At 39.2% G+C, this 27,800-nt stretch overlaps 1 protein-coding gene across 1 annotated transcript; it reads left to right on the forward strand.

The window, feature by feature from the left end:
* Positions 1-23,263: 23,263 nt before the first annotated feature.
* On the forward strand, positions 23,264-26,123 carry LOC147630464 (uncharacterized). Its single transcript, XM_086810343.1, has 7 exons — positions 23,264-23,330; positions 23,586-23,716; positions 24,029-24,190; positions 24,825-25,076; positions 25,174-25,293; positions 25,396-25,476; positions 25,968-26,123. The coding sequence occupies exons 2-7, from the start codon at positions 23,654-23,656 to the stop codon at positions 26,106-26,108; spliced, it is 819 nt and encodes a 272-aa protein (XP_086666469.1). The 5' UTR covers positions 23,264-23,330; positions 23,586-23,653; the 3' UTR covers positions 26,109-26,123.
* Positions 26,124-27,800: the final 1,677 nt, after the last annotated feature.

The following is a 27,800-nucleotide window of genomic DNA, read 5'->3' on the forward strand; positions in this document are numbered from 1 at the left end:
GAGAATCTTCCTTCAAAGCATTGAACCTTATTGCATCAACATCTTTATAACACAAATATTCCACTTTAATTAAGTGAAACGAGCAAGTTCGTCATAATGGGACCATATTCTTTGTTACATTATCGATTAAGTTCAGCATAATTCATGGCAAGTATGCCTACCCTCGATCATCAAAAAAAACATATTGATCCCTTAAAACCATTGCAATCAATGTGCCCATAGTTTCCAACAGCTTGAAGTAAAGGTAACCTATGAAGGTAACTTATAGGCTATGAGCTGCTAAAACTATACACTAAATGTAGCACTGCCACACACGTCCTTTGAAGGCTCGACAAAAATGGTATTTCAATGTATTTTTACGGGCTGAAATTTGGAAAAAACAGGCTAGAAATATATCAAGCTCTTATTAAAAAAACAATTCAAACAGGCTAGAAATGTTGATGTTGCTTCTGCTTGCTTCACCTTCCATGGCTTCTTCCTCTTCTTTTTCGTCGGAAATCGAGCCTCCACTGCCGGAACGTCAGCCTCTACTGCCGGTTCCGATAGTTCCGTCACCTCTCCGGCAACAACCGCCTCCTCCACCACCTCAACTGTATCCATGGGTTTTTCCGATGCAATCACAGTTGTAGAACGCTAAACACAAACAAACGTGGAAATCAACCTCTCAAAAGTAGACTTAAAGCAATTCTTAAACATCTAGAATTGATCTAAATCTTAACTAATCCATGCCATGTTAAGTTTATATTACCTCGGCTTTCATCTATTATCAAATGCCTAGGCAATATCATCTAGTAATTATAATCATGACAAAGATCTTAGCTTGGTAAGATTATGAAACACGCACTTATGACAAACTCCCCATCTCATCAGATCACTTCAAGTGTCTAGTCCTCATAAGTAGCCTGATCACTTCAAGTGTCTAGTCCTCATAAGTAGCCTGATCAAGTAATGCTTGATTTGCTTCAAAGTATTACTATCCCAATCAATAACCTTAGCTTGCCTATACTATCTATCAACAAATGGAAAATTGGTGGATACACATCCAACTCATTACCCTAAGGCTCCAAAACATTAAGACCAATACCGTGCAAGTAGTATGAGATATGAGATTATTAAGTAGTGGCCATAATCTAGTATGAGAATAGCTATTAAGATTACCTCATCAACGGTGGCCATTAGCAAATGAGGAGGAAAGGCTTTCTTTCCGAGTCTTGTGATAAAGAGTAGACAAAAATATGCTATGTTGAAGCTAGGCAAATGAGGTCCAATTTATAGTGCAAAAGAGGCTCAAATGCTATAGGTTAGAAAAGCTTATACTCATGTGAAGAGTGAGGACCTCATTCCTAGAGCTAGCCATGGTGGGAGGCAACCGTGAAGGGGGACATGAGAATGTGCACCAAGATAAAATTCTTTAATTTTATGCCAATGGGCTGTTTTGTAGTAATAATACATGCTTAAATTATAATGACGAATTACTATCCAAATCACCAAACCTCATTAGGATTTTGAGAAGAATAATTTATAATTGCAGCATTTTGATGTTCCATTCGTCCACCTATATGGTTCTTCTGTCAAATTAAATAGTATAGAATCAATAAAAGATATTTAAACATCAATAGTACAATGTTAATTATTATAAATTATGACATCACATATATTTATTATGTTGATTAAGAGATCATATATATTTATCGTGATTACTATTTTTCCTAACTTCTACTATGTGAGTAAATCGCCAAGGCACTATGCTCGATGATGTTCGCTTAAGGATGCTACTTATGCTCACACATATGGTCAAAAGCTAGATATAAGTGTTCTAATGACAAAGCTGGTGTAGTTCAAGCACCTATCTTTGGGGGAGGGAGGATTTCACTATATAAACACCCCTGTATGTTCAAATTTTTAATGATTATGCTAAAAAGAAAAAGAACAAACCTAGAAAACAAGTTAATGTAAGGAAAATTATGAGCCTTGGTTTATATTATGGTTTAATGAAAGACTAGTCCTCCTTAAATTCCCATAATATCATTTTTGAGAGATTTGTTAACACATACCCATACACCCATGAGTGGGCTCTCCCCTTGCATTGTTGCACCCAACAATGGAGTAGTGAGATTTGAACCCAAGTCAATGTCTTGTGACTTTGAAGTTCTATTAGCTACACTACACTATACAACAAGACCGTGTTATTTTTTGTGAATCTAATTATGTCATATTATAGTTTATATATTACTACCTTTCCACTTATATAAAGAGTATGGATGAAAACCGTGGTGGTACGTTAGGAACCAAGCACCTAAGCAACTCCACTATAATTTAATATTATATAATATCATAAATTCATTATCCTTCAAAAGGAAAATGATATTATATAATTTAATATTATATAATATCATTTTGAATGAATCAAATTCATTATCCTTCAAAAAGAAAATTAATGTTTAGATAAGCAAGAGTATTAGAGGTATCATATGGTCCAAGCACATAGATGACAAAGAACAACGAATGTTTAATACACTCCACTATATATATATATATATATATATTGGTCCAAAAAAAAAACTCCACTTGATCCAACTAATGCATTCTATTGATCAACTTAAAAAGGTAAATGACTTTGTAAATGGTTGCTTTTAAGTTATAAATATATTTATCTTATGTTCCCAAAAACAAAACAAAAAAAGGCGCCACAACACCGATAGCATTACCGTCTTTTCATGTAGCAAGATTGTGGGCAAATTCACTTTAAATTATATACCTACATACATACATACATACATACATACATACACACACACACACACACACACACACACACACACACACACACGCATATATATATATATATATATATATATGCAAAGGCTAATCTGATGATTATCAGTGACCATACATGCATGAGTTGCTTTAACCCAAACATTCTCTCCTAGCTGGCAAAGGGATCTTGTCTGCAAAAACCTTGAATTATGCCATGGCCCTGGGTACCCTCAGCACTATATAACACGCGTGGACTAGCAACTAAAGCCATGGGATCGAGGGCGGGAAAGTGCCATCACAAATCTCGAGGTGATATGGACTGTTGGATTTGGTGGTTGGCCCCGGTTTACAAATTTGTAAACTCGGCCCATTTAAAAAGTTCCAGTCGTCGAGAAAAAATTTTGACTATCAGTGCAAGGGGGGGTTACCGGCTGGACACAGTTCCGATCATTCATCGGAGGGCACATTTTCGACCGTTATCCAGATTCCGGTTGCCGGTAGCAGGAAATTTTCTGGCGTGGCCAGGTTTACAAAAATATTGGCCCGAGTTTACAAAAAAGTTGGGCCCGAGTTTACAACCTCGTATTGCAAAAAAAGCTTGACTTAGAAAAATTTCTAAGTCCAAAATGGTTCAAAACAAGTTTGGGCTTTGAACCTGGGTGGCTACTTTGCTCTACCATTACGCCAAAGATTCCACCATGAAGTCAGGGGCTAGAAAACTTATATATCGTTATTTGTTTGGAGGTTCCCTTAAAAAAAATCAATGACTGCACATCGGACGGCCTAGATTTCACCCACCACCCCAATCTGATTTGGGCTAGATTGCTCAGCTTCATTTAAGCACCCATGTTACTTACGGCTAAGGCTTGGATACTGTTATCTGTCAGCCACCTTTATAATTAAATTTTCAAAATCATTTATAGGGATTTGAGAAAATCCGTATAGTAACATTATGTGCCACATGGCCCTCCAAAAAATGCAAAAGCAAACCATAGAATCGAAAACAGTTGAAAAATCCTTAGAACGGCCAAAAACCTTTGTGTGGCCACATAATAATAATCAAAAGGTGCGTTGCCTGCTACCAATCTTTATGTTGACTTTGATAAAGTAACATATCAATTCTGCCACCACCCCCTTTTTCCCCCTCAATTTTGTCTAGTGTTGTACACATGTGACCTCATCCTTGCATTCTCCCACACAAGGACTTGTATCATGACCTAAGTCATGGTACTATCCTATTTTTTATCTTGAAGATCCCTCCCCCCTCTCTCTAAAAAGAAAAAAAACAATCAAATATTCCATTAGCTAATAGTGCTAATCTATCTCTTTTTCATTTAAAAATGGCAAAGTTTACAATTGCTAACAGAATGGCATAGAAAAGTTTAACTTGATAATGCATGACAAAATCAAAAGTCAATACAATGCAGCTACTTTTGTTTAAATTCAAAGATTCCTTAAGTAGAATCATAATGTTCCTAATAAACATCATGGCATGCAATCCACACTCCCTTTCCACTACATTGAATATGAGAATTATGAATATGACAAGAGAATTATGAATTATCCCCCCCAAGCCTCCCCCCTTTTTTTTCAAGAATCACAATGAGGTACCCCTTGTTATCTTCCTGTTAAGTTGCTCTTAGCCCTCACTTCCTTTTTAAATTAAGCTATCTTCTTAGGTGGAGATGATATACCCGATAGTGTATTGTTAACAATGTTAACGGAACTTTTTTCATGGTTTGGAGCTAGTTCGCATGCCATGAGGTTTTCGTAGACATTCACAAGAGTGTCAATTGAATTGTGTTAATTTGATTTTGGGTTTTATACATTGCAATAGAGTTTGGTATGCAGACAAGGCCATCATCATCATCAACATCACATCTTTGAGTTTATCATCTCACAGCTTTGATAGCATCATCATCATTGTCATCGATCTCTACATCCTGCTAGTAACACATTAGGAGAAACTTGGACTCAATTTTGGGCCCTCTAAGAAGTGCCAACTAAGCGTAGAGAGAGATAATCAAAAAGGTCTAAAAAATATCCAAAATTGCATTTTGGCTCATTTTCATCCTTTTTTTAATATTATAATAAATATTATCCATACATTAAAATATGCATAGAATACTACTACTTTCAATTAGTTTTCTGATGTGGCCGCATTCATAATGCAAAAATGTAGCTTCAATGATTCAATTCTCTTGAATATTTGATTGGATGCATGTAAACCTTGTCAGAATAGAATTTCACGCCCTTGGGGGTTTTTTCAAAAAACATCCTTATTGATCGAGCTAATTCCCTTTTCAACTTGCTAATCTTAAAAATGGCAACAAAGAACACCAGCTTTGCAAATGAGAACATTAATCCTAATTTGGGGATTCCAATTAATCGCACCCATGGGGGTTTTTTCAAAAAACGTCCGTACTAAAATTGAGCTAATTCCCTTTTCAACTCGCTAATCTTAAAAATGGTGACCGAGAACACTAGCTTTGTAAATGAGAACATTAATCCTAATTTGGGGATTCCAATTAATCCAACATCGACACATGGAGACACTCAAGTACTCAATAACAATAGTAGAAATGGTGCACAAAGAAGAAGATGTAATACTTACCATCTTCATGTGGACATAAAATCTGAGTACCAGCCCACCACTGAAGAAATGCAACAAGACATTTTATTTATCACATGTGAAAGATCCCTGCCCCCTCCGCGCAACGAATTCGGGGGTGCTAGCAGGCGGCGAAAGTGGCACTTCTTGCGCAGGGCAGAGCCTCTCACTCAGGGCCTCGCCCACGAATATCCAGAAAAGAGACTAATCCCTCGGTTCTTCCAAAACCGAACCCGGAAAAACTTCCCTCACCCAGAAAACATGGGCAATTCCTCAAGGATATTTTTATTCTAACATAGTCTCAAGAGCCTTAACCAACCAAACTGATCCGACCGAACCCATAAATCACATGGTCAGATCAAGGAAGAGACTTGCACTTGGATCATAGAGACCAATGCTTTTTTTCTCATCGAGAGGCACAGCCGTTGATTCTTTTCCATAGAACAAGGACTATCCAGGATTTACTTCAGCTATCGTACCCTAATAGAATTTAGTCTCATTTTAGGGATCCATCAGTCCAACCTAACCCCATCGAATCCCATGGGTTAGCCAAACTGCCCAACCATTGTATTGATAGGATCCATTATAAAAATTTGGTTATGTTTTGCCCCGGTGTTATATGCACATTATGTGTGCATATACTAGGAGGCTAACCCACATTAGGCTTGTGTGAGCATGGGAGCATGGGAACAAGCTCTAGTGGAGCATGGGTTAGGACTAATCTTAAGGGTTAAGGTTAGGGTCAGGCATCCAAGGGTCACACATGGGAAATGGAGAGTCAAGAGTCACTTGAGGGCAATCCTATATAATAGGGGCATGGGGCACACTCAAAGGATGGTCTCTTGATGTTATCTTGAGGCTAAGTTATGTTATGCTCTCTTGTGTAGAGGATCATAACTACTCACCTACCATTTCACACTATAGCTACATGCTACTGGATTGGAGTTATACCTCTTGATGGTATGGGACATCAAGGTAAAGGTATGATGTATTTCATTATAATTCATGTGTGCATCCCTTGGGCTCGGGGGTGGTCGGGTGGATGAGTTTATGCATGATTTATGTATGTTTATGCATAACAATTATCTAGAGAGATCTTAGGGTTTTAACACCCGGGTACCAGGGAAAAGAGTTCCCAAACCCCCTAGCCGATGCTTCAAGCAAACGTCAAGATAGTCACACCACTTACACACCCAATATGAAATTGCCTGTTTCACAGATTCAGCTATCTTTAAAACAATCTTTTAATGAAACCATAGTATTACTGATCATAATCCTCCAAAATATCCAAGTTGAATTCTGATTTTCAATCATTCTTTCATCGGTGTACCTATGGCATCATTGGCAACCAGAACGCTCACCATCTATCCACTCAAGGGCCTTTTCAATAATTCCTAGCTCATAGTACCTGAAAATATATTCACTTATGAAAATCCAGATGGACTCTCCGTTGAAGATCAGCAAGATCAACCAACAGATCCATATAAAAGAGTCGTGGACTCATCCGTTGAGGACCAGCAAGGCCAATCAACCAAATCCATACCCGAGTTCAGAAAACAACTCTTAACGCCTTGTTCCATTTTCTTCCTCGACGCACATGTGGGTATCTTTGGTGACCCAGAGCCCAAGCATCGTATGGTCAGCACCCTCTAGGCTCCTTCCCAGATCACCTAGCGCTTCACTCATAGGCTGCTTCCTTGGTCCCTCATCCACCGTACCGGAAGCTCACCATTTAAATCGTGGTCAAGACCTCGGCCGACCGTGCTACGTGACACGTCCTCCGTTGACTCTCCGTCAGCTGTTGCAACTTTATCACTTAGGTCTCCATGACCTCATTCACAAGATGGTTAAAATGCTTCCTCAGCATTCTTGACATAAAACACTCATTTACAAAAAGGTCATAAATACAGTTTCTAACGAACTCTCATCTTTCCACATTGTTCCACATCATTCCTCGTTATTCCACATTCTTCTACATCAATTCACATTGCTTAATCCACATCCAATCATATGTATTTCCATCATCCTTCATTCATTCTCATCCAATCACATCATATTAGATCTCGTCACATCTCATCCATTCACATCTACCCATATCCACATCACATTATATCACATCCATTCACATCACATATCATCCATTCACATCTATCCCGATTCACATCACATACATTCACATCACATCTCATCCATTCACATCTATCCCGATTCACATCACATCCATTTCACATCACATCTCATCCATTCACATCTAACCTGATCCTCATCACATCACATCTCATCCATTCACATCTGGCCCGATCCTCATCACATCACATCCATTCACATCACATCTCATCCATTCACCTCTATCTCGATTCACATCACATCACATCCATTCACATCACATCTCATCCATTCACATCTATTTACATCTCATCACATTCACATCTATTCATCCACATCACATCACATACATCCCATCCACATTCCATCACGTCCACATCTTATTCTCATCCATTTACATCACATCACATCCTTTCACATATCATCACATCTCATTCTCATCTCATCACATTCACATCCACATCCATTTACATCACATCACATCCCATCCACATCTCTTCACATCCACATCTACATCACATCACATCCCATCTACATCTCATCACATCCACTCACATCCATCCACATCTTATCACATCCACTCACATCTTATCACATCCACTCACATCCTATCACATCGCATTCACATCCATTTACATCTTATCACATCCTATCACATCGCATTCACATCCATTTACATCTTATCACATCCTATCACATCGCATTCACATCCATTTACATCTCATCACATTCACATCTATTTACATCCACATCACATCACATACATCCCATCCACATTCCATCACGTCCACATCTTATTCTCATCCATTTACATCACATCACATCCTTTCACATATCATCACATCTCATTCTCATCTCATCACATTCACATCCACATCCATTTACATCACATCACATCCCATCCACATCTCTTCACATCCACATCTACATCACATCACATCCCATCCATATCTCATCACATCCACTCACATCCATCCACATCTTATCACATCCACTCACATCTTATCACATCCACTCACATCCTATCACATCGCATTCACATCCATTTACATCTTATCACATCCTATCGCATCGCATTCACATCGTATTCACATTTAGTAACATTTTCTACTTTCGATACTGATGAGACTTTTCTAAAATTCTGCCAATTGCTTGGCTTAGTTAAAGGTACTTTTTCTCGATGGATATTTTCATATTCTTTCTCAAATTCCTCAAGTGAAATATATTCAATATTCTTCTTTTGAGTAAAAGATTCATGAGATTTATAAAAATCAATTCTACCCATATTTCCCAATAAAATTAATAATGCTCAAAACTCCACTTTTGATAAATACTCATAATTTGAATTATGCTAAAAATTCCTCTTTTACCATTTAATTTCTTGGATCTCAAATATCATGGGAATTCCTCTTTGTTCATGAAATAAATTTCTTGGATCTCAAATATCATGGGAATTCCTCTTTTTTCATGAAATAAATTTATCAAAAATTATTCTTTTACCCTTTAATTACTTGGATCTCAATTATCATGGGAATTCCTCTTTTTGCATTTAAATGATTGAATTCCAAATGTCATGGGAATTCCTCTCTTATCATTTAAAAATTTCTCATGCATAAAATAAATTTATCTAAAATTCCTCTTTTCTTTAATAAAAATATCCATTATTTCAAATATGCCAAGAATTTCACTTTTACCATTTAAATTATTGTACTCCAAATGTCATGGGAATTCCTCTTTTATCATAAAATAAATTTATCTAAAATTTCTCTTTTCTTGAATTAATTATTTATGCATAAACACTAAAAATTAGTTTCCCATGAATATGATGAAAATCATTCTTTTAGCATAGGATGACCAATCCTAGAATATATGGTAGAAAGTCCTCTTTTAGCATTATGCATAAAAATAAGATATGTATTATTTTCTAAAAATTTTACCATAGCTTCGCTGCTATTACTGATAACTTTTAATTTTCCTAAAAAGAATAAGACATTGCAATACAATTATGATAGAAGACATATTCTTAAACTTAAATCCAATTTATGGAATTAAAACATAAATTTAGCCATAATTATCATATTAATTCTCTTTCACATTTATAATCACTTAAAGTAGTTTTTTAACTACTTATAAGAATTTGTCATTATTTTATTATAATAAAAGCATAAAAAGCCATTTTCTTAACCTCTAGCTTAATAAGCTTAGAGTATGGTTTTGAATTAAGAATTTATCAATGAGAAGCATTCTTTTTTCTAAAGAATTAATCATAGGAATGACTATTCTTTTGGGAGAGAGATATATACATAAAAAGCATTCTAATTAAGCATAAAGATTAACCTTTTTGTGATTAATCATTACAAACTCTTTAGGGAAAGCTTGATTTGCATTAAAAATAATTAATTAGAAACTTCTCAAGCTTGAGAGGGGTTGAGAAGTGAAATCATTGAGAATATTAACAAAAAACCATGAAATTCTTCTTACCTTTAGGTTTGGCTTGCTTCTTTATCTTAGAAGGAAGCCCCCAACCAATCAATTGGTTTAGTGAGTTGAGAATAAAGCTCCAAGAGTTGTTGAAGAGAGAGAGAAGCTCCAAGCTCTCCAAAAGTAGAGGATTTTTAAGGGATAATAGAAAATATCATTATTTTAATGTAATACTGGCATGGTATAGCTCACATATTTTTTTTTCAAAAGACTAAGGATATATTTATAGGTGAGGGAGGCCACTAACCAAGTCCAACTGGGTTCTAGAGTTTTCGAGGTTCAGTTTGGCTGAATTTGGACAAGATTTGGACCAGTTTAGCTCCCATTTTGATCTAGTTTGATCCAGGAGAGAGGAGAGATAAAAATATCACAATTTTTTTGAATTAAAAACCCTTGCACATGTATGAATTAGGCGCCTACCTCAAGAGTTCCCCTCTCCTTACCAAGGTGTCAAAAATTCATCATTCCTCCAAAATATCTCATTTTTTTAGTAATATCTCTTAATTTTTAACTAATAAACCTTGTACTCAGTCAACTCTTCATCTTATGTAAGCATTTACTCATTTTTGGGTATTTTCTTTTATTCTTTGGATTTATCTCATCCCAACACTTGGATTAATCCAATTGACCCATTGGAACCTTAATCGGACCATAATCCAAAAATTTTTGAAAATGTAGACCCTTAGGCTAAGGTCCTTTATACACATTTCCAATTAATTCCAAATGCACATTGGAAAGTTCATTTTGAATTTCTATTGGAGGGGAATCCATTTTAGACACTAGGACGATTTTTATATCCAAAGATATCTCAATTTTGGATTTTCTCTCTCTAGACATTTTCTCTCTCCCAAAACAGGGAGGTAGGAATCTTACAACATGAGCAAAAAGAACAAAGGAGGAATAAATGAGAGCGCCAAGGATCCATTTACAAATGCACCACCTCCATTTTCCAACATTACAAACCTACTAAATTTCATAGGTGATGGTAGACAAGGTTTGTTGGGCTACGCTCAACACTTAGAAGCAAAAGAAATGGTTACAGAACAACAGAGGGATTTACTACAGAAGGAAAGTACCGAAATAAAACAACCAAATGGGTTGTATACACAAAAGCTTATGGCAAACAAAGAAACAATTCAAAACTTGGAGAAGAAGATCGATACTTTGAGGACAAAGGACACATCATTAGGACCACGTAAAAGGAGAAGGCGACTTAGCAACATAGAGAAAATGAAAGTTAGAAGTGGAGGGATGAAGAAGCGAGTAGAGGTTGTGAGGTAATGTAGACTCTCGTTTCATATATATTATTGTTTTTTAATTAGGTCGTTTGTTTGAAAGTAGGAATTAGTAATTAGTGATGTTGTTCTATTTGTAGATCTTTACTTCATCTAGAGTCCAATGTACATTCCGAAGCTGGACTGCATTATAATCATTTGTTGGCACCAAAAAGAATAGTGAAAGAGGTGCTGGATCAAAAGAAGTTTCAAAAAATCAATGAGAAGCATGTGTCTTTCTTTATGAATAAGAACCATCTCGATGCAACTTGGGTGCAGGAAATTTTGGATGAGACTAGCATCTCTCAGAAAGGATATAGCAAACTTTTTAAAGCACTAGCAAAGAAATGTCAAAGTAAAAAGCATAAAGGCTAGTTACTACCAAAACCAATGCAAGTAAAGTCTGCACACCAACATGTGAACTCAGAGGTGTTTGAGAAGCTTGGTTCACCAATACATATTGAAGCAACATTTTGCTAAAGTAGTCTTTACCCACATAACATCTTCTTTGATCTTGAAGCTTTGCAAAGGTACGCAGTTCAATTCTTTGAGATTGGTCAAGAAGAATATGGTGGAGTTCTGAAATTTGTTTTAAAACTACATGAGTGTGAGATTTTAAAGAACAGAAAAATGGAGAGGGTTACTATCACTCTAATGAACATGGCCTTAGACCCATCACAAAAGATGATACAAGATATTTTAGTGTCCAATCGGAGAATAACATATTTTCTCTTGGGTCTTTTGAGATATTTCCTTACTCATTGAATATGATTGTGTATTACATTGAATTAAATTGAACATGAAATCTATATTAAACATGAGCTGCTTGATAATGACAGAGGTAAATAAAGAAGACTTTGAAATTTTTAATTGGGTGTTATATCAAACTACAATTCCATCACTGATTAGTGAGCAAAGAAATGGAAGGGTACTTCATATGGATGGTTTCGGTGACTATACAGTGGAGTGGCACGTGGTGGCAGGTGATTTGAAGACTCTAAAATGCATGTATAACGTTAGCAAAGCTACAAATGCAAAGAGTCCATGTCTATATTGCATGTCAAGTGCCAAGGCTTTAGATCGTGTGCAATGGAACAAAGCTCCAGACAGGCATTTAAAAGATGGAAATTTGAAACCAATGCTTGATATTCCTCTATCTAGAGTGCACATATCACATATGCACATTTCATGCAATGTGCAAAATAATAGAGAAGTTGATGTATTTGTACATATGTTTTATATGGACGTTAAATCCTCAAAAAGAATCTTTAAAAGCAATCAAAGCAATAGAAGACATGCTATCAAACATTGGCTTTACATGGGGCCCATGTAATAGAAGACATGCTATCAAACATTGGCTTACATGGGGCCCATGTCAAAATTGACAAGGACAAAAGCGATCATGGGGGGCATCAAGTTACTAATAAAACCATCAATACTAATAAAACCATCAATAGTAGGTGGTGTTAATGCTAGAATAATTTTGTCATACTGCCTCAAAGACAATCAATATAGGAACATGCAAAACATGTTTAATCGATAGAAAGATCTCCATAATGCAGTCAAGGACAATGTAAATGGAGGTGCAATCCAAAATTGGAAGACAGATGTGTGGATTTCACTTGACAAAGTCTTTGAATTCATGGAGAAAAAGAAATGGAGCAAAAATGAGCTTGAATTATTTGGAAACATATTAGAGACTTGGAAGAAGTCATTTATTGCAGCGTGGGGTAATCAACATGTAACTCATTACATGGTAATAACTTAAAAGACTTAAAAGAATCTCAATACTTTGAGTCTAATTTATACATACATCTGATTTTGTTGTGTCATTGATTGCAGTATATACTGTATAATCATACACCATACTTTGCAAAAGACATACGGTTCATTGTCAATATGGTCAACTCAACGCATGGAGAAGTCACATTACATGGCAAGAACAGGTTACTTTAAGCACACTAACTAGACATGGTGGAGCAAGAATCGGGCCAATAGTCTTCTAGAGTTACATCAATGGACTTATAGGAAATTGATCCATAGAGCACAACAAAAAGACACATTGAAGTCCTCATCATTGACACATGCAATACAATTGATTAATAAAGAAAAGCGACAATGCGTCTGGAATCAGTCATCTGCAAAAGAGCACCATGAGTTGTGGCATCAGTCAAGACTCAGGGTGGTTAGGAGAAGGTGGAATTGATCTTCTTTAGTGGTCTTCCTTCTTCTTCTTCTTCTTCAACTTCATCTATCGGTAGATCTATTCTTAGCAGTTACACCTTTGGAGGCAATAGCTCTAGAGGAGGAACACATTGGCTCTGTCTTGTCCTCATCAAATATCCCATAAGGAGGCAATGTGTGTGATTCTTTAATTCCCAATGCAACAACCTAGGCTTTGTATGACAGGTAGTAGGGGCATCTTAGCGCTTAACATCCATGCCCTTGACCAAACACCCGCAATGGAAACACGCGCAATGGAAACTGTTTCTCAACCAGCACCACTTTCTCAGCATTCAAAGGCACATCATATCCACCACAAAACCTGGAGAGTACTTTCAATGCGAATAAAGAAAATTTTGCATTGTCTTTGAAGAACTCTATGAAATATAATGATCTGCGCATCAAAATATAACGATCTTTTGAGAGATAGTTGTTACCAAGGACATTGTTTTGGTGAAAGCTCTCTATCTTATGTAACTCTTTTCTAAGTTCTTAACATAAAAAGCCATTTCCTTAAAGAAAAAATTTGTAATCATCATGATTCAAGTCAACTAACTGAAGTGTCAATGTCATAATTTGTATGTACCTTTTTGATGATTCAAATGTCTTATATATTCACAGCGAGACCAGCATACTTTGATGACCAATTGATTTTGAACTACTAGCACCAGATGATCTTGAGCCTCTTGCTCTCTTCAAAAATTCATCATCATATACCAAAACCTAGTAGCAATGTAAGACGTTTAATCAAAAAAATGCACATAAATCGAATACTAATAGCTCAAAAAAAATTGCTACTGTTACCTGTTGATTTTCATCACCCTCAAGCATGGATCTCATCCACAAAGGGATCGTAGACTTACTATCTTCATGTTCGGTAGGTGTCTTTTATCCTAGCTTTCTTAGCCTTGAGCTCTCTATCTTTCTCTTCTAGCCAGTGCTCCAAGGCCTTACAATCATCTACAACATTGCAAAGGTTTGTTTAAAGATCCAATGGAAGTTAGTGATCCTGGTTCCTCATATAGTGGATCTGGATGAGTCTCCTTGCCTCCTATGATGCTGATACAGAGAATACTTATCATGTTTTTCTTGAGTGAGTCTAGAGAATTAATGCATGTGACATGTGGGACCCTCTAATTGGTCTTAGGGTGCATGCCATGATCACACAATAGCAGTTGGCGTAATCATGTCATACAAGCCGTGATCACGATCGTGTGGTTAGTATGTAATCACATTAGCTAAAAGTGCTAAAAGGCATGTGATTCCTTCTTTTCCAAGCATATGACACCCCTAGGGCTCATAAAAGATGAGTTTCAGCCTAGTTGTTATGGTGTGATTCTGCAGCAGGTAGGAGAATCACAGCCATGATTCTGGTGAGCCAGAATCACAATGACAAGCCAGTGAGAGTCTGGCCATGATAGGTTTTAGAATGGGGCATGATGTACTTTGAGACTGATTTTAGACTTCCAGGATTATTATGGGAAGAAGTGATGTGATGTGATGTGATTCTACAGAATCACGATGGTGAATCTGAGTGTCAGAGAGGGTGGTAGTATTGTTAAAGTGTTAGTTAGTTAGTCCTCCAGGGCATGTTGGTGCAGGATCATTATGATTTGCCGCCTTGGTGCTCCATGGAATAGACCCAAGAATATCTAGATGAAGCTCGTGATGTAGAAGGGGTGTGTTGGTGTAACATTTGTAGCTTGTCTATGAAACACAACTCTTACTCCATCCATTAAATTAGCTAGTCCATAGAATCCGTAGAGCAGGTTCTTGCATGAACATGTCTTACTTAAACATGTGGACTTATGGGTCTATGATGATTGCTTTGCCCTTAGGGCAAGGAATTGAATAATTTACTTGTTTTACCCTAGTTTAATTGGGATCCGTTGTGACGCCGAGTTGGGAAGGTTCTTGTGGCTTGTGCTTAGGTACTTATGGCTTCCCAATCACATTTTCAGTAGTGGGTACTGACTTTCGTTTGCCATTCCCACCTAGTCTCAATGTTGTGGTTTGACTTAGTGAGCTCAAGTGTTTGACTTGGGTTTCTTTTGAGCATCCATACCTGTTTGGAAGGGTGGTGTGCGTCGATGCAACCCAAACCTGCCTCCTGTTTCTCTTCTCACTTTTCTTGGTTGGTTTGGGGTGATTGATAGTTGCTATGGATGAGGTTTTTGCACAGATAGCCTGGCCTCAGGGCTTCGTGGCCTGTGTACCTATACCTTTATATTCCCTTCATAGTATCTATGTGTCTTTAATAGTCGCTTGGAAACCCAATAGTGATGAACATGAGGCTGCTAGCTCTTAGAGTTTCGTTGTGGGGGGTGGGATTTTGGCCTCTGACTGTCACACTTGCTTTTCACCCCTCTGCATCATTCAACTGACGACTAGCAAAGCAAACTGGATAGTCCAATTTGAACTCACCAGGTTGGCTAGCATGCAACCAATAGCGAAATTTGATGCATCGATGTGTATGTGAAATATGAGATCCCAATTGGGGGGTTGCAAAATAGGTGTGCTTGCCAAGGCTTGCTTCAGTCACACAGCCTCTTTACACTCCTCAGTCCAATCAAATATAATGAAAAGTTTGTACAAGGGTCGGGCTATCTCAGCATAAAATATGATGAAGCGATAATACCCCACATGACCCATAAACCTTTGCACTCCTTTGTAGTTGGTAGGCGGTGGTAGCTCAAAGATTAGTTTGACCTTGCTATCATCAGTGGTGGATATACTATTTTTTGAGACTATGTGTCCCAGTATCACACCATGCTTGACTCAAAATTGGCACTTCAAGGGGTTTAATGATATCCGATATAATCGGCAACGTTCAAACACTTTCCTCAAGCAGGTCAAATGATCTTCCCATCGAGAATGTGCACATAGATCATCAATAAACACTTCCAACCAATTTTGCAAGTAGTCCTTAAAAGCTGTGCACATCAATCGTTGAAAGGTTGCCGGGGCATTTGTGAGACCGAACAGCATGACTTTGTAAATAAATGTCCCCCACATTGTATTGAAGGCTATCTTATGTTGGTCTTCTGGTGCTAAGGACACCTGATTGTACCCGAAAAACCCATCTAAGAAGCTGTACGCTTCCCTCCCAACCACTCTTTCCAAGACATGTTCAGTATAAGGTAATGGGTAATGGTCATTTCGAGTGGCCGCATTTACTTTTTAAAGATCAACACATACTCTCAATTTCCCATTCTTTTTAGACACTATCACAATAGGTGACAACCAATCCGTATGTTCGATCTCATAGATAAAGTCTGCACAGCAACAATGAGCTTATCAATTTCCTCCTTTATAATTGCTGCATACTTTGGATTCATCTGGTATAGTTTCTGCCTGGTTGGGGTCTTAAGCCTTCTATGATTGGAATCGTATGTTGTACCACCTCCGGCGCGGTACCCCTTTCATTTCCTTGTAATTCTAGGCAAAAAATCCTTATATTCCTTAAGGAGAGTAATAAGTTCTTCTTCCTCTACAGAAGTCAAATCCTTAGCAATGTATATGGGCCGTGCTTCTTCCCATGGTCCCACAATATCAACCTCCTTGACTTCTGCCGGACCATTGTATGATGCCGACAGCCCTTCCTCTTTTACCCTAGTGGCTGTTAGCCGGACCACTCTCTAATCATCTACTGTATAGTTCTCGAAATGGTCGAGTACTGAAAGAACATCTGTTTTGTCCTCATTGTCCTTTTTTTGGCTTTTACCATGATCTTCTTGGCCTCACACTCTGCCTTAGCTAAGGCTTTGTTGCGTTTTCGGCATCCCGCTTTTGTAAGCTTGGGTGTATCGATTTCTTGAAGGGTGATTTTCTCTTGGTGCCTCCCTTCCAATAATATTTTGCTCAACTCCTCGCCCCAATCCTTTGAGAATTCATCATGTATCTTTGTAGCCTCAAGGTATCTCAACCATTGGGCATCCGTAGGTCTGCTTCGTAGAGCAAGGCGTTTCGTCGGGATTGGTACCGTTTCTGTCTCCGCCATTGTCTGAGACGTTGAACACTGGTATGACTTCGTGTCATAGTACCTTCGGTACTTGATGTCTCTCCTTCTGATTCCTCATACATGGTTTGCCAATTAACCATGCAGATAGAAGTCGTGGGAATGGTTCCAAATTCCAAATACTGGGTTCCCTTGGGCTGCATTACATCAATGGTAGCCAATACATGCATCCAATTTTCACTGAAGTCCAGGGGAGGTAGTGATGCATACATTTTCATTTCCTCCTCATCCTTGGTCTCCCCCTCTGTAGGTTGGCATATCTAAAGGGATGTGGTTTGCTCCATGTGACCGAGTCATTACCGAACAATTTCCCTTCCATGGGGTGTGCTTTCCATGCTCTTAGATCAATTTTCAAGATTTGTGAATCCCTGCGTACATATACATGATCCAAGGCCCAATCATGCACCAATTTGGATTCTCTCATGAAGGGTCGTCCCAATATTATGTCATATGTATCAGGTTGGCGTAGGAAGTCCATGACCACAAATGTATGATGATAGTGAAATGTAAAAAGTCTAAATTTAACATTTTCCAAAAGCCCAATCGGTCTTGAAGATGTTCCATCAGCCATCTTAACTACTAGATCTGCTCTTTTTAGTTCAGGCTTCCCCCAGTTTTCCCAGCAACGTTTGGTAATGATGCTGACACTTGCCCCACCATCCAGGATAGCCAATGCCTGGTATCCATTATGATGAATCGAGATGGTAGCGTTTATGTCATCACTTTCATAGTAGCATCCCAATTGGTTAACTGGTATCTTAAAACGACTCGCGTTTCCTTGGTATGCTTCAAGGATCTTTCTACCAAGGGTGGCAAAGTATCATCAATATTATCGGCTGCTCGCCCATTCTTTTACATCTATCCCCATAAGGTGGGTGAGTTACATAACAGTTGCCCCAAGGGCATCTGGACAGGTGTGGATAGTACAGCCGTCGCGAGGCTTCTTATATCCGTGGGTTCCTTGGATATAGAGTGCTCTTCCCATCGAGGTGTCTCGTATTCTTCCAAGGGGAAGGAATGAATAGATCCCCCCCAATTCATTTTCCTCAAACATTCTAGTCATTGTGTTTGTTTGGGAGTCCTCTTCAGTTCCCTCCGGAATCGAGGTTGGCATGTTCAAGACCCTATTCCGAGGTAGTTCATCTCATGGATAGATGGTATCCCTTACTCGACTTGCCCTTGGCTTAGTTTCATGAAGTTGTTGTTGGTACTCTTTGACTAAGGCTTTGGCATCTTCTAGCTTCCTTATTTCTTCATCGACAGCATTGGGATACTCACCAACCCCCTTTGGAGTTGCTGGTTGTTCTCCTTGCTTTTCCAGGTCTAATCCTCCCACATTGATCCCTTGATTCCCTTCTTCCTTTGATTGTGTGGATCCGGTATCAATTGTTTCTTCTTTGCATCCGTCTTGGATTGTAACCCATGTGTCCCACTTTCCTAATTTCTTCACTCTTCTCCTACAGCTAGTTTTGGAAATAGTCGCATCCGCCTTGAGCGGTGTGATCTTCCCAGATTGTACACTAATGGTACGGATGGTGGCCTGAGAAGCAGAACCACTTGCTCAATAGGGACAATCTTAGATCAAATGATCAATTCCACATTTAATGCAGGTGAACACTGGCATGTCATTGGGCATGGTCGCCACTTATTGTGGTTGGTGTGTATGATTCATATTCTTGTTTGGGCACTCGGCTACTCGATGTGGCCCACCGCAACCATAGCATTGTAAAGGTCCTCTTCTGAGATTTGAGTTTATTTCCTTATCCTTCCACTATACCGTGGTTTGAAACACAGGTACTGGCATATTATTCTATAGGACATATATTCTGGCATGACCTCACCCATGTCCTCGTAGTATTCCCCACTAAGTTCTAATTCCCGCACCAGCTCAACATCTTCTGATGGCTCTTCAATCACTACTTAATTGATCTTAGCATGTGGTGGTTGTGGCGGTAGAACTGGTGGTGGCAAGAGCGAAGCGTCCTGTACCCGGAACATCCCCCTAGGTAAGTAGGAAGAGTTGGGTTGTCTAGCAGTGGCAGAGATCTGTATAGGTGGTGCTGGCAATGCCAATGGGACTCTATTTGCTGGTAGTTGTGCCACATTTTGAAACCTTGGAAATCTACACATTGACATGTCATGATTTTCCAATTTTACACAGTGCGCACAATAGAGTAATGGTCTTGCCCTTAACTGTGGACATTCGGTGGTGGTATGATCTAGTCGGCACATGGAGCACCACACCAATTCTTGCGGGGGGTAAAGGTGACTATGCCCCTGCCCCAACGTCTCTCTTCCTTCCCTGACCTTTAATTTTTCTAATATGGCATTAGTGAGTTCTTCATCCACAGTCATACGTCCAGTCATACGTCCGACTTGCTTACTTCGAGTTCCAATTTCTTGGTGACTCTCGAGACACGCAAAGTCGTGGTTGCTGCAAATGTTTTAACATCTTTGGGTTGTGGTAATTCTAACATGTTATCTTCATATTCGATTGCCAATTTGTAGCATGCATCAAGAGTAACTGGCCGGGCTAGTACCAGGTAATCATGCATTTTATGGTCTCTAACCCCTCTCCTGAAACAAGGTATCAATTGATCATCTGTCAACCTTTCCTGAAGTTTGCATCTTGAATTCAAGTTATTCAGAGACATAGTCTCTCATCGACTCATCTTCCTTTTGTTTGATGTTATGTAGTTGTGCCACAGGGTTCCATCTGTCACACCAGTGCGTGCAAAGCTGGGCACAAAAACATTCTTTAATCTTGTAAAATTAACCTTGTCCTCAGGCTTAAGGGTTCTGAACCACTGATGAGCTTTTCCTTCTAAGGTTAGCGAGAAGGCATGTATCATGTTCATGTCACTGACCGGTCCGCAGGTTTCACATGTAGATTCAAAAATCTCTACATGTTGGATAGGATCCCCATCCTTAGAGAACTTTTGGACAAGTTTTGAAATGATATGGGGTTTCATCTGGGAAGGTCGGGGTTCTAGAGTAGAGCCTAGTTCCCTGACCATCCCCCTACCCATCCCTGCTGCCATATTTAACAAGTCTGCCCTTGTGGGGCCACATTAAGGTCCATGGCTGGATCGTTTCTAGGTCTCTGGGGAATTGCTCCCCCCTTCCAAGACCTCGTCCCCTACCTGTGTTGGCTCTTCTAGGTATCTCGGGTTCATGGATTGGTCCAGTTGTGGTACCCTGGTAGGATTCCCCAATAGTAGCCTCTGTACGCCTTTGTGTAATTAAGAGCTCCATGTCTTGTAAGAATGTAGGGTGATTGATCATTAACTCAATATCTTTGGTAGAGTCGGTCCTCTACTTCTACAGCCAAGTTAGCTATGTTACCCTCTTCTTCTCCGATTGTAAACCCTTCCTCCATTTTGGATTCCTCATTGATGGGTTCCAGGTTGTAAACCCTTCCTCCATTCTGGATTCCTCATTGATGGGTTCCAGGTTCGGAATTTCTCCATCACTTCTACTTGTAGCAATTTCAGGTTCTTTTCCTCGTGATTGGAGTGGGTTAATACTTCCTGTCTCCTTTCTCTCAGCTCTTGCCCTACGAGTATCAAGCTCTTGTTTCCTTAAGCTCAATTCTCGGAGTTGTCGTTCTACCTCACTTCGTTGAAGGTCCAATTCCATTTCCTCGTTGGTGGGAAAGAATATTTGACCCGTCCTAACTGCACTTTCCATATCTCGTCTAATTCGAGGAGTGTCAGTATTTGACAGCATAGAATTCCATTTCCTCAGTGGTGGGAAAGAATATTTGACCCGTCCTAACTGCACTTTCCATATCTCGTCTAATTCGAGGAGCGTCAGTATTTGACAGCATAGAATTCAACGCTTGGAATGGCACTTCTTGTCTTCCAGATCTTAAGTGCATGTATGTATGATTTGATAAGCTATTAATAAACCCAAATTGATTCAATTTCTAATTCTACCGCTCTGTTCAGGAACGAGGCATTAATTACCAGAGAATGTTTCACGTTGTGAAACAGCATGACTCGGTTCACGTCGTGAAACTACAGGAAAATAGTTCACATCGTGAAAGGTTTTCCTGCACTTTCACGTGCTTAACAATTTTTCTCCTTAGGGTTTTTTCCTTCTTTTAGTCAAATTTCCTTTCTTTAGTCGACCCTCACAGCCTTAGTTTTGTCAATCCGTTAGTTTTGGCCTTCACGTGAACCTACAGGATTTCTTTCACGTTATGAAACAGAAGGTGTTTCTTCACGCCGTGAACTGCTTTAGAAATGGTTCATGCCGTGAAGGTCTACTGCACTTTCACGTGATCCAATTTTTGGCGGGTTGCACCGTGCTAGAGGTGTCAGGATAAGGGTTTCTATTTTTAGAATATAATCTCGTGATTTCCAGCAAAAATCTCGGCACTGATTTCATGAGCGATTTGCGACGTGAAACTACAGGGAAATGGTTCACGTCGTGAACAACTTTCCTGCACTTTCACGTGGAGTTTTTTGCGTCGGCAATTTGTGGTTTTGGGTGCATAATACTTATCCAAATAATGAAAATTAGATTGTGCCAATGCTAAAGAATGAAATGCAAGTTCCTGGCTCAATCAATTGTCCCTTACATTTTCTATTTTTATGATTTTTTTTGTGAAAAAAGAAGAAAACAACACCCAACCTACTTCTTCACGTTGGTGTTTTTTTGTGATGCTAACTTCAAAATTAACAAGAGTACCTAATGAATCCTTTCCTAAACTACTCTCCACAACATTCACAGCATCAAACTATAACTTTTTTCTCAACCACACACACCTTATCCTTTCATTTCCACACAATGCACTACCAGAATGCAAAGGCAATAATGAATACTATGCAATGGGAGCTGAAACTCAAAGAGTATGGAAGAAACAAAGGTGTTTCCCCGGCAGCGGCGCCAAAAATGTTATGGGCCACCTCACCTCCAAGAGGGAACTCTAAACATTCACCTAATGGATGAGCAATAAAACACAACCATCGTGGGGTACTTACCAATGCTTTGATCTTGAGTCCCTTGAGGCCTCCAAGCTCGCTTCTTGTAAAGCTCCAAACTCCAAGCTCCACCTCCACCTCCACACTGTCACCGTGGAGTCGCTCACACCATCACATAGACCAATCACACTCTCTCACACAAGCATAAACACACAAGCATGAAAGAGACACAATGCTACAATGCTCTCACTCTCTCACAAAGCATAAGGGGAGAGCTCTCAATAGCACAAAGAGGATTGTGTCCTTTTTATTATGAGAAAATACCTTATGTACAATTGGCCCTTATTCACACTTGGTGCCCAAAACTTACTAACTAGGCCTTGGGTGGCCAATCAAGCTTTTCACCCACAATTTGCACTGGACCATCACCTATGTTTACCAAAGACAATGCTTTAATGAGCACACTCAATCAACCAATACGCCAACTCTTTGCTAGTGTCCATCATATCGAACCCTTATTTTTTTACTTTAACCATATAAATATATACTAGTAAAGTTTGTAATTTTTAATTCATTGAAGTAAATATTGCTATGTATTTAGCACATGAACTCTCAATTAATATATGATTAATACTATCAAAATCTCTAGTTAAACAACCCCCGCACGGTAAAATCAATTGGAGACGATGGAGCTAATTGACAAAAATGTTTCTCTGTTCGAGTCTCAAAACGAGCTTGCTCGCTCTGACCCTGACTCGAAAAACAAAAACAAAAGTTAATAAAATAAAATAAAATAAAATAAAATAATATATATATATAGGTATGATAGCCAATTAATTAATTCATTATTGAGATATATATTAAATGGACTATTGTGTGTTTACAACTCAAGGTCAGAAAATTACGATTCGATCGCCGATCTATCATCAAAGGTAAGCTACTTCTCCGCCATTGTGTGTGTGTGTGTGTGTGTGTGTGTGTGTGTGTGTGTGTGTGTGAGAGAGAGACAGAGACAGAGACAGAGACAGAGACAGAGAGAGAGAGAGAGAGAGAGAGAGAGAGAGAGAGAGAGAGAGATTTTTCAATTTTCCCCAAATTACGAGCTCCCATTTTTTGGGTCCTTAATTGTGAAAACCCATCTTTCTAAAACTCTGTCAAATCAATGATGTAATTGCAAAAACTAGCAGATGGTCGTCTGCACACTGTGATAAACACTTGGAGGCATTTTGAATCAACTAATTACTCTTCAGAAACCATGCGGAAGAGGGACTTGGCAATACTGTTGCTGAGTGCCTTTGCTATTTTCTTCTCTCTTCAGGTCAGAAAAATCTGTTTTTCTTATATTTTGATTATTGAATAAAATTCACTTAAGTTGTTTTTAAATGAGTTTTTTTTCAAAAAAATGTAAAGTAATTATTTTACTTCATAAATGGTATACTTACACATCATTTATATATATATTTTAATTGATCATTATTCTTTTTTACATTGATAATTCCCAATTCATTTTCTTAATGTGTATGTATATGTGACTTGATAAGCTAATAACATATCATATCTCTAATTTTCTTAATATGTATGTATGTGTGTGTGTGTGCTTCCATGACAATTTTGTATATGTCATGACCAGAATGAAGGAAATTTCTCATTCAGAGAGGCGTGGTTTCATTTCGTGGATGATTCCTATCCATTCAAGCACGAAGCAGAGCGCCTCCCGCCGCCTCTGGTAACCGACCTTAATGGTGATGGACACAAAGAAGTATTAGTTGCCACACATGACGCCGAGATCCAGGTGTGCTTATTCTGTTTGCATCAGTAGCATCTCTCCCCATTTTAAGCATGTGTTCATTCAATTTCATGCAACTCTCTGTTCCTTACCTGCCCCCCCCCCCCCCCCCAAAAAAACACACACACACACACACACACATGCCCACATTTATCCAAACAAAAGAACTTTTTTTTTTGAGAGTTATGCATGTTTTGTGTAGTGAATATCAAAGGCATAGGCTGGGGAGGGCTTAGAACTCCCTCATCCCTCACACACCAGGCTAACTGCCTATGGGCAAAATAACTCAACCTTAAAACTCAAACACACATGCTCAACCGCATGCACACATAGAGAGACCTGCAGTCACATATGGTACAAAGCGCTCCATACAAAATAAAACCATCCAAGTGCACACCCCCCAAAGCACTCGCATTGACAATGCACACAAAATAGCCAACACCATTTGATACCATGGCATGGAACCACTTTGATGCCAACACGTTGAAAACTACATGAGTAAAAGAATTGGCAGAACTGTAGTGTTGGATTTTAAAAAAAATTGTCATGGCTAACTCTTGGCAAGCTGTGGAAAAACTGCATGGTTGCTGTACATGGATTGCAAAGGCTTACATTTGAAACACTCATTCATGATTTGCAGGTCATAGAGCCTCATCATAAAGGTGTTGATGACGGTTTTAGTGAGGCACGTGTCTTGGCAAAGGTCTCACTTTTGCCTGAGAAAGTGCGGATTGCAGCCGGGAGATTGCCTGTGGCAATGGCAGCAGGCTCCATTCAGCGCACGTATAGGCAAGGCGACATTACCAAACAAGTTTTGGTGGTTGTGACAGCAGGATGGAATATCATCTGCTACGACCATAATTTGAAGAAGCTATGGGAAGCGAATTTAGAGGTGTCTTAAATTTTATCAGGGACACCTTTTGTGGACCTTGTAAATCATCACACATTTGTTATACAATTGAAGGCTTTGTGGAGTTTTATTTTTGCAGGAAGATTTCCCGACACAAGCTCGTCATAAGGAGGTCTCAATTCTCATAACAAACTACACACTGAAGCATGGGGACACAGGGCTTGTCATTGTGGGTGGAAGCATGGAAGTTCAACCGCAGGTATGTTTTTTTTTTTTTTTTGGGGTAAAAACTAAGGGGTGCAACTAGTAGACAATTAAGTAGCATGGCTAGTCTGAGCTCTGTTTTAAAATTATTTTTCAGTTATTTTTGGATCCTTTTGAGGAAGAACTGCTGTCTGAGAAAAAAGCAGAACGTCATCGTCGTTCAGCAGCAGACAAAGAGGTTTTATATCAAACAACATTTTCTGTTCTAACAGTGCTTCCTTTACAATGTGATGGCCTTCTACTATTGCAAAATAAGGAGAAATGGGAACGGTTGCCTGTATGTTGAATTGGAATGGTTAACTCGGTCCCTACTGAGATCAAGGAAGAAGCTGCCTTGACAAAAATAGCTGCATGTGCACACACACGCTTTGCTTGCATGCGTGCCTCATCATGGCTTAGTCTTCCCTTTACCTTTGGAGAAGATTTGTCCACTAACATGGACATATCTTTACATGAACCTGCATGGACCCTTGGGTGCTGATGATGTGATCGGGGATGTCATAGCTCGTAGTTTGATGGAATTGATAATGTGAATATTTGCAAATAGATTGTCAGGGAGTGAAGATAGCACTTTTGTTTTTGTTAAGTTTTGTTTCTATATAAAGGGTATCTAACTTGCTTTTTCAATTATTTAGCATATATGAATTATATTTTTGAATATGGTCATAGGCAAGTGAAGACCTCACCGCTGATCGAGGTGGTGCAAAGGCACGACACATGCACTACTATGCCTTTGCAGGTCGAACTGGTGTACATCGATGGACTCACAAAAGTGAGGTATGCAACTTTATTGCCCTTGGCTGCTGCTAACTAATATTGGTTACATTTCAAGGTCAGGTTACCTTTGAATTAAAAAAAAAAAACCAATTGAATGCATGGATGTTAAGTGATTACATGGTCAAGAGGAATACAAAAGGTCAAGGATCCATAAACTCCTTGTAACGGGGAGTGTTGATCTTGGGACGATTCATTTTAATTTGGGTAAACACAGTTAAGCATGAAAAATGAAAGTACATAATTCTCAAGAACATAAATAGTGCACTAGGGGCCAAAGATGGATCGCCCCCCCTCCCCTTATGGTATTGGAGTTTGATCTAGACAAGCCTGGAATGACTGAGAGCTACCTCCACAGGCCATTAGCATTATCCAATCACAATTGATTGATGAAACATACAAAGAGCAATTATATTGGTGTACAGGATCATTTGTGCTGCAAATGATCACATAATCACGGACTTACAAATATTCACTCTCATAGGGTAATCTGGTTCTCCCAAAAGCTTTGAAAATCCCATTCATTGCGTAAACGTTTTCAAATTGAAGCATAAACAAGTCTTTGCTGATTTTATTTTATCACTTTCCCATGCTTGTGTAGTGGTAGGGCAGCTCCTCAACTCAGGTTGGACAACAATATGTAACCTTCTTAAAAGAAGCCATCGAGCATCATAGGACTTCTGGGCAGCAATAGAGCAAGCATCTCCCACCCTCCCCACCACCCCCCCAAAACCACAACCCACACACACACACACACACACACACACACACGTCTTCTCCCAGATTGGTATTATATCAACAAAAGAGTTTTGATCTTGACAAGCTTGGAATGACCAGGAGCTACCTTCGCCGGCTCATTAGCATTACTCGATTACACTTGATTGATGAAAACATACAAAGTACAGTGTATTACTGAACTGGATCATTTGCCATGCAAATCATCACATATTCACAGACTTAGTGTCATGTGCACACATGCTGCACTAGGGTGCCACGTGGCCATTCTAGCTAGTCAGGACACTTGGAAGTTGGGACTCATTTTGTGATGGGTATCGTGCATTTGTGAGCCCTTGTCCAGGGACATGTCACCAGGCACCATCTAGGTTGTGACATGTGGAAGCTTGGAGATAGAATTGTTTACTTGGTTAGAGCAGAATTCAGCATTCACAAATTGACGATTTTGCAAAAATGAATGAGTGAGAGACAGAGGAGAGTACACTAGATTGGGTCCCAATTAACCCTATGAAGGCCCCCGACTGCAAAGGTGTAGTTGCTTTATTGCTTTGAATGTGTGTGGACTAACCTGTGGGCTGTAAATCAGCACGAAACATTAACCAATGGATATGTGCAGAGCACCTCTGGAAAGAGTAGACTTGGTCGCCTCCTCTAATGCTGCTGGGCAGCACCTTTGATGGCTGCGTTTCCCTTCCAGGGACCTCCTAGGTGCAGTCTTTTGCAACTCTGTTGGTCGCCTCGCTTCACGAACTTTCTTCCTTGTGGTTTCTTGCTTGTGGGTTGCCCGAGGCATGCACACAATGCTGTGGGTTCTTGCAAAGGTCTCAGATGCCTGGAATGAAAGGTAGAGCACCTAGGGGATTTGGACCATTTGATGCTGGCTGATTGGGGATAGGGGCTGGCGGACTTGAAAAGAGGAGATGCTTTATTTCTTCTTCCCATCTGATTCAGGCTTCAAGCTTTTGGAATTCTCTTAAATGCTCTTGAAGCTGC

The sequence above is a fragment of the Cibotium barometz genome, chromosome 16 (genome assembly GCF_041138505.1).
Source record: "Cibotium barometz isolate CiBa-2024 chromosome 16, ASM4113850v1, whole genome shotgun sequence".
Classification (NCBI taxonomy): Eukaryota; Viridiplantae; Streptophyta; class Polypodiopsida; order Cyatheales; family Cibotiaceae; genus Cibotium; species Cibotium barometz.

Bases quoted from the DNA above. Each gene is read 5' to 3' on its own strand.
- LOC147630464 (XM_086810343.1), top strand. From the start codon at position 23,654: ATGCGGAAGAGGGACTTGGCAATACTGTTGCTGAGTGCCTTTGCTATT. The intron at 24,191-24,824 runs GTGTGCTTATTC...CATGATTTGCAG, and splicing joins CACATGACGCCGAGATCCAG to GTCATAGAGCCTCATCATAA. The intron at 25,477-25,967 runs GTTTTATATCAA...ATATGGTCATAG, and splicing joins GTTCAGCAGCAGACAAAGAG to GCAAGTGAAGACCTCACCGC.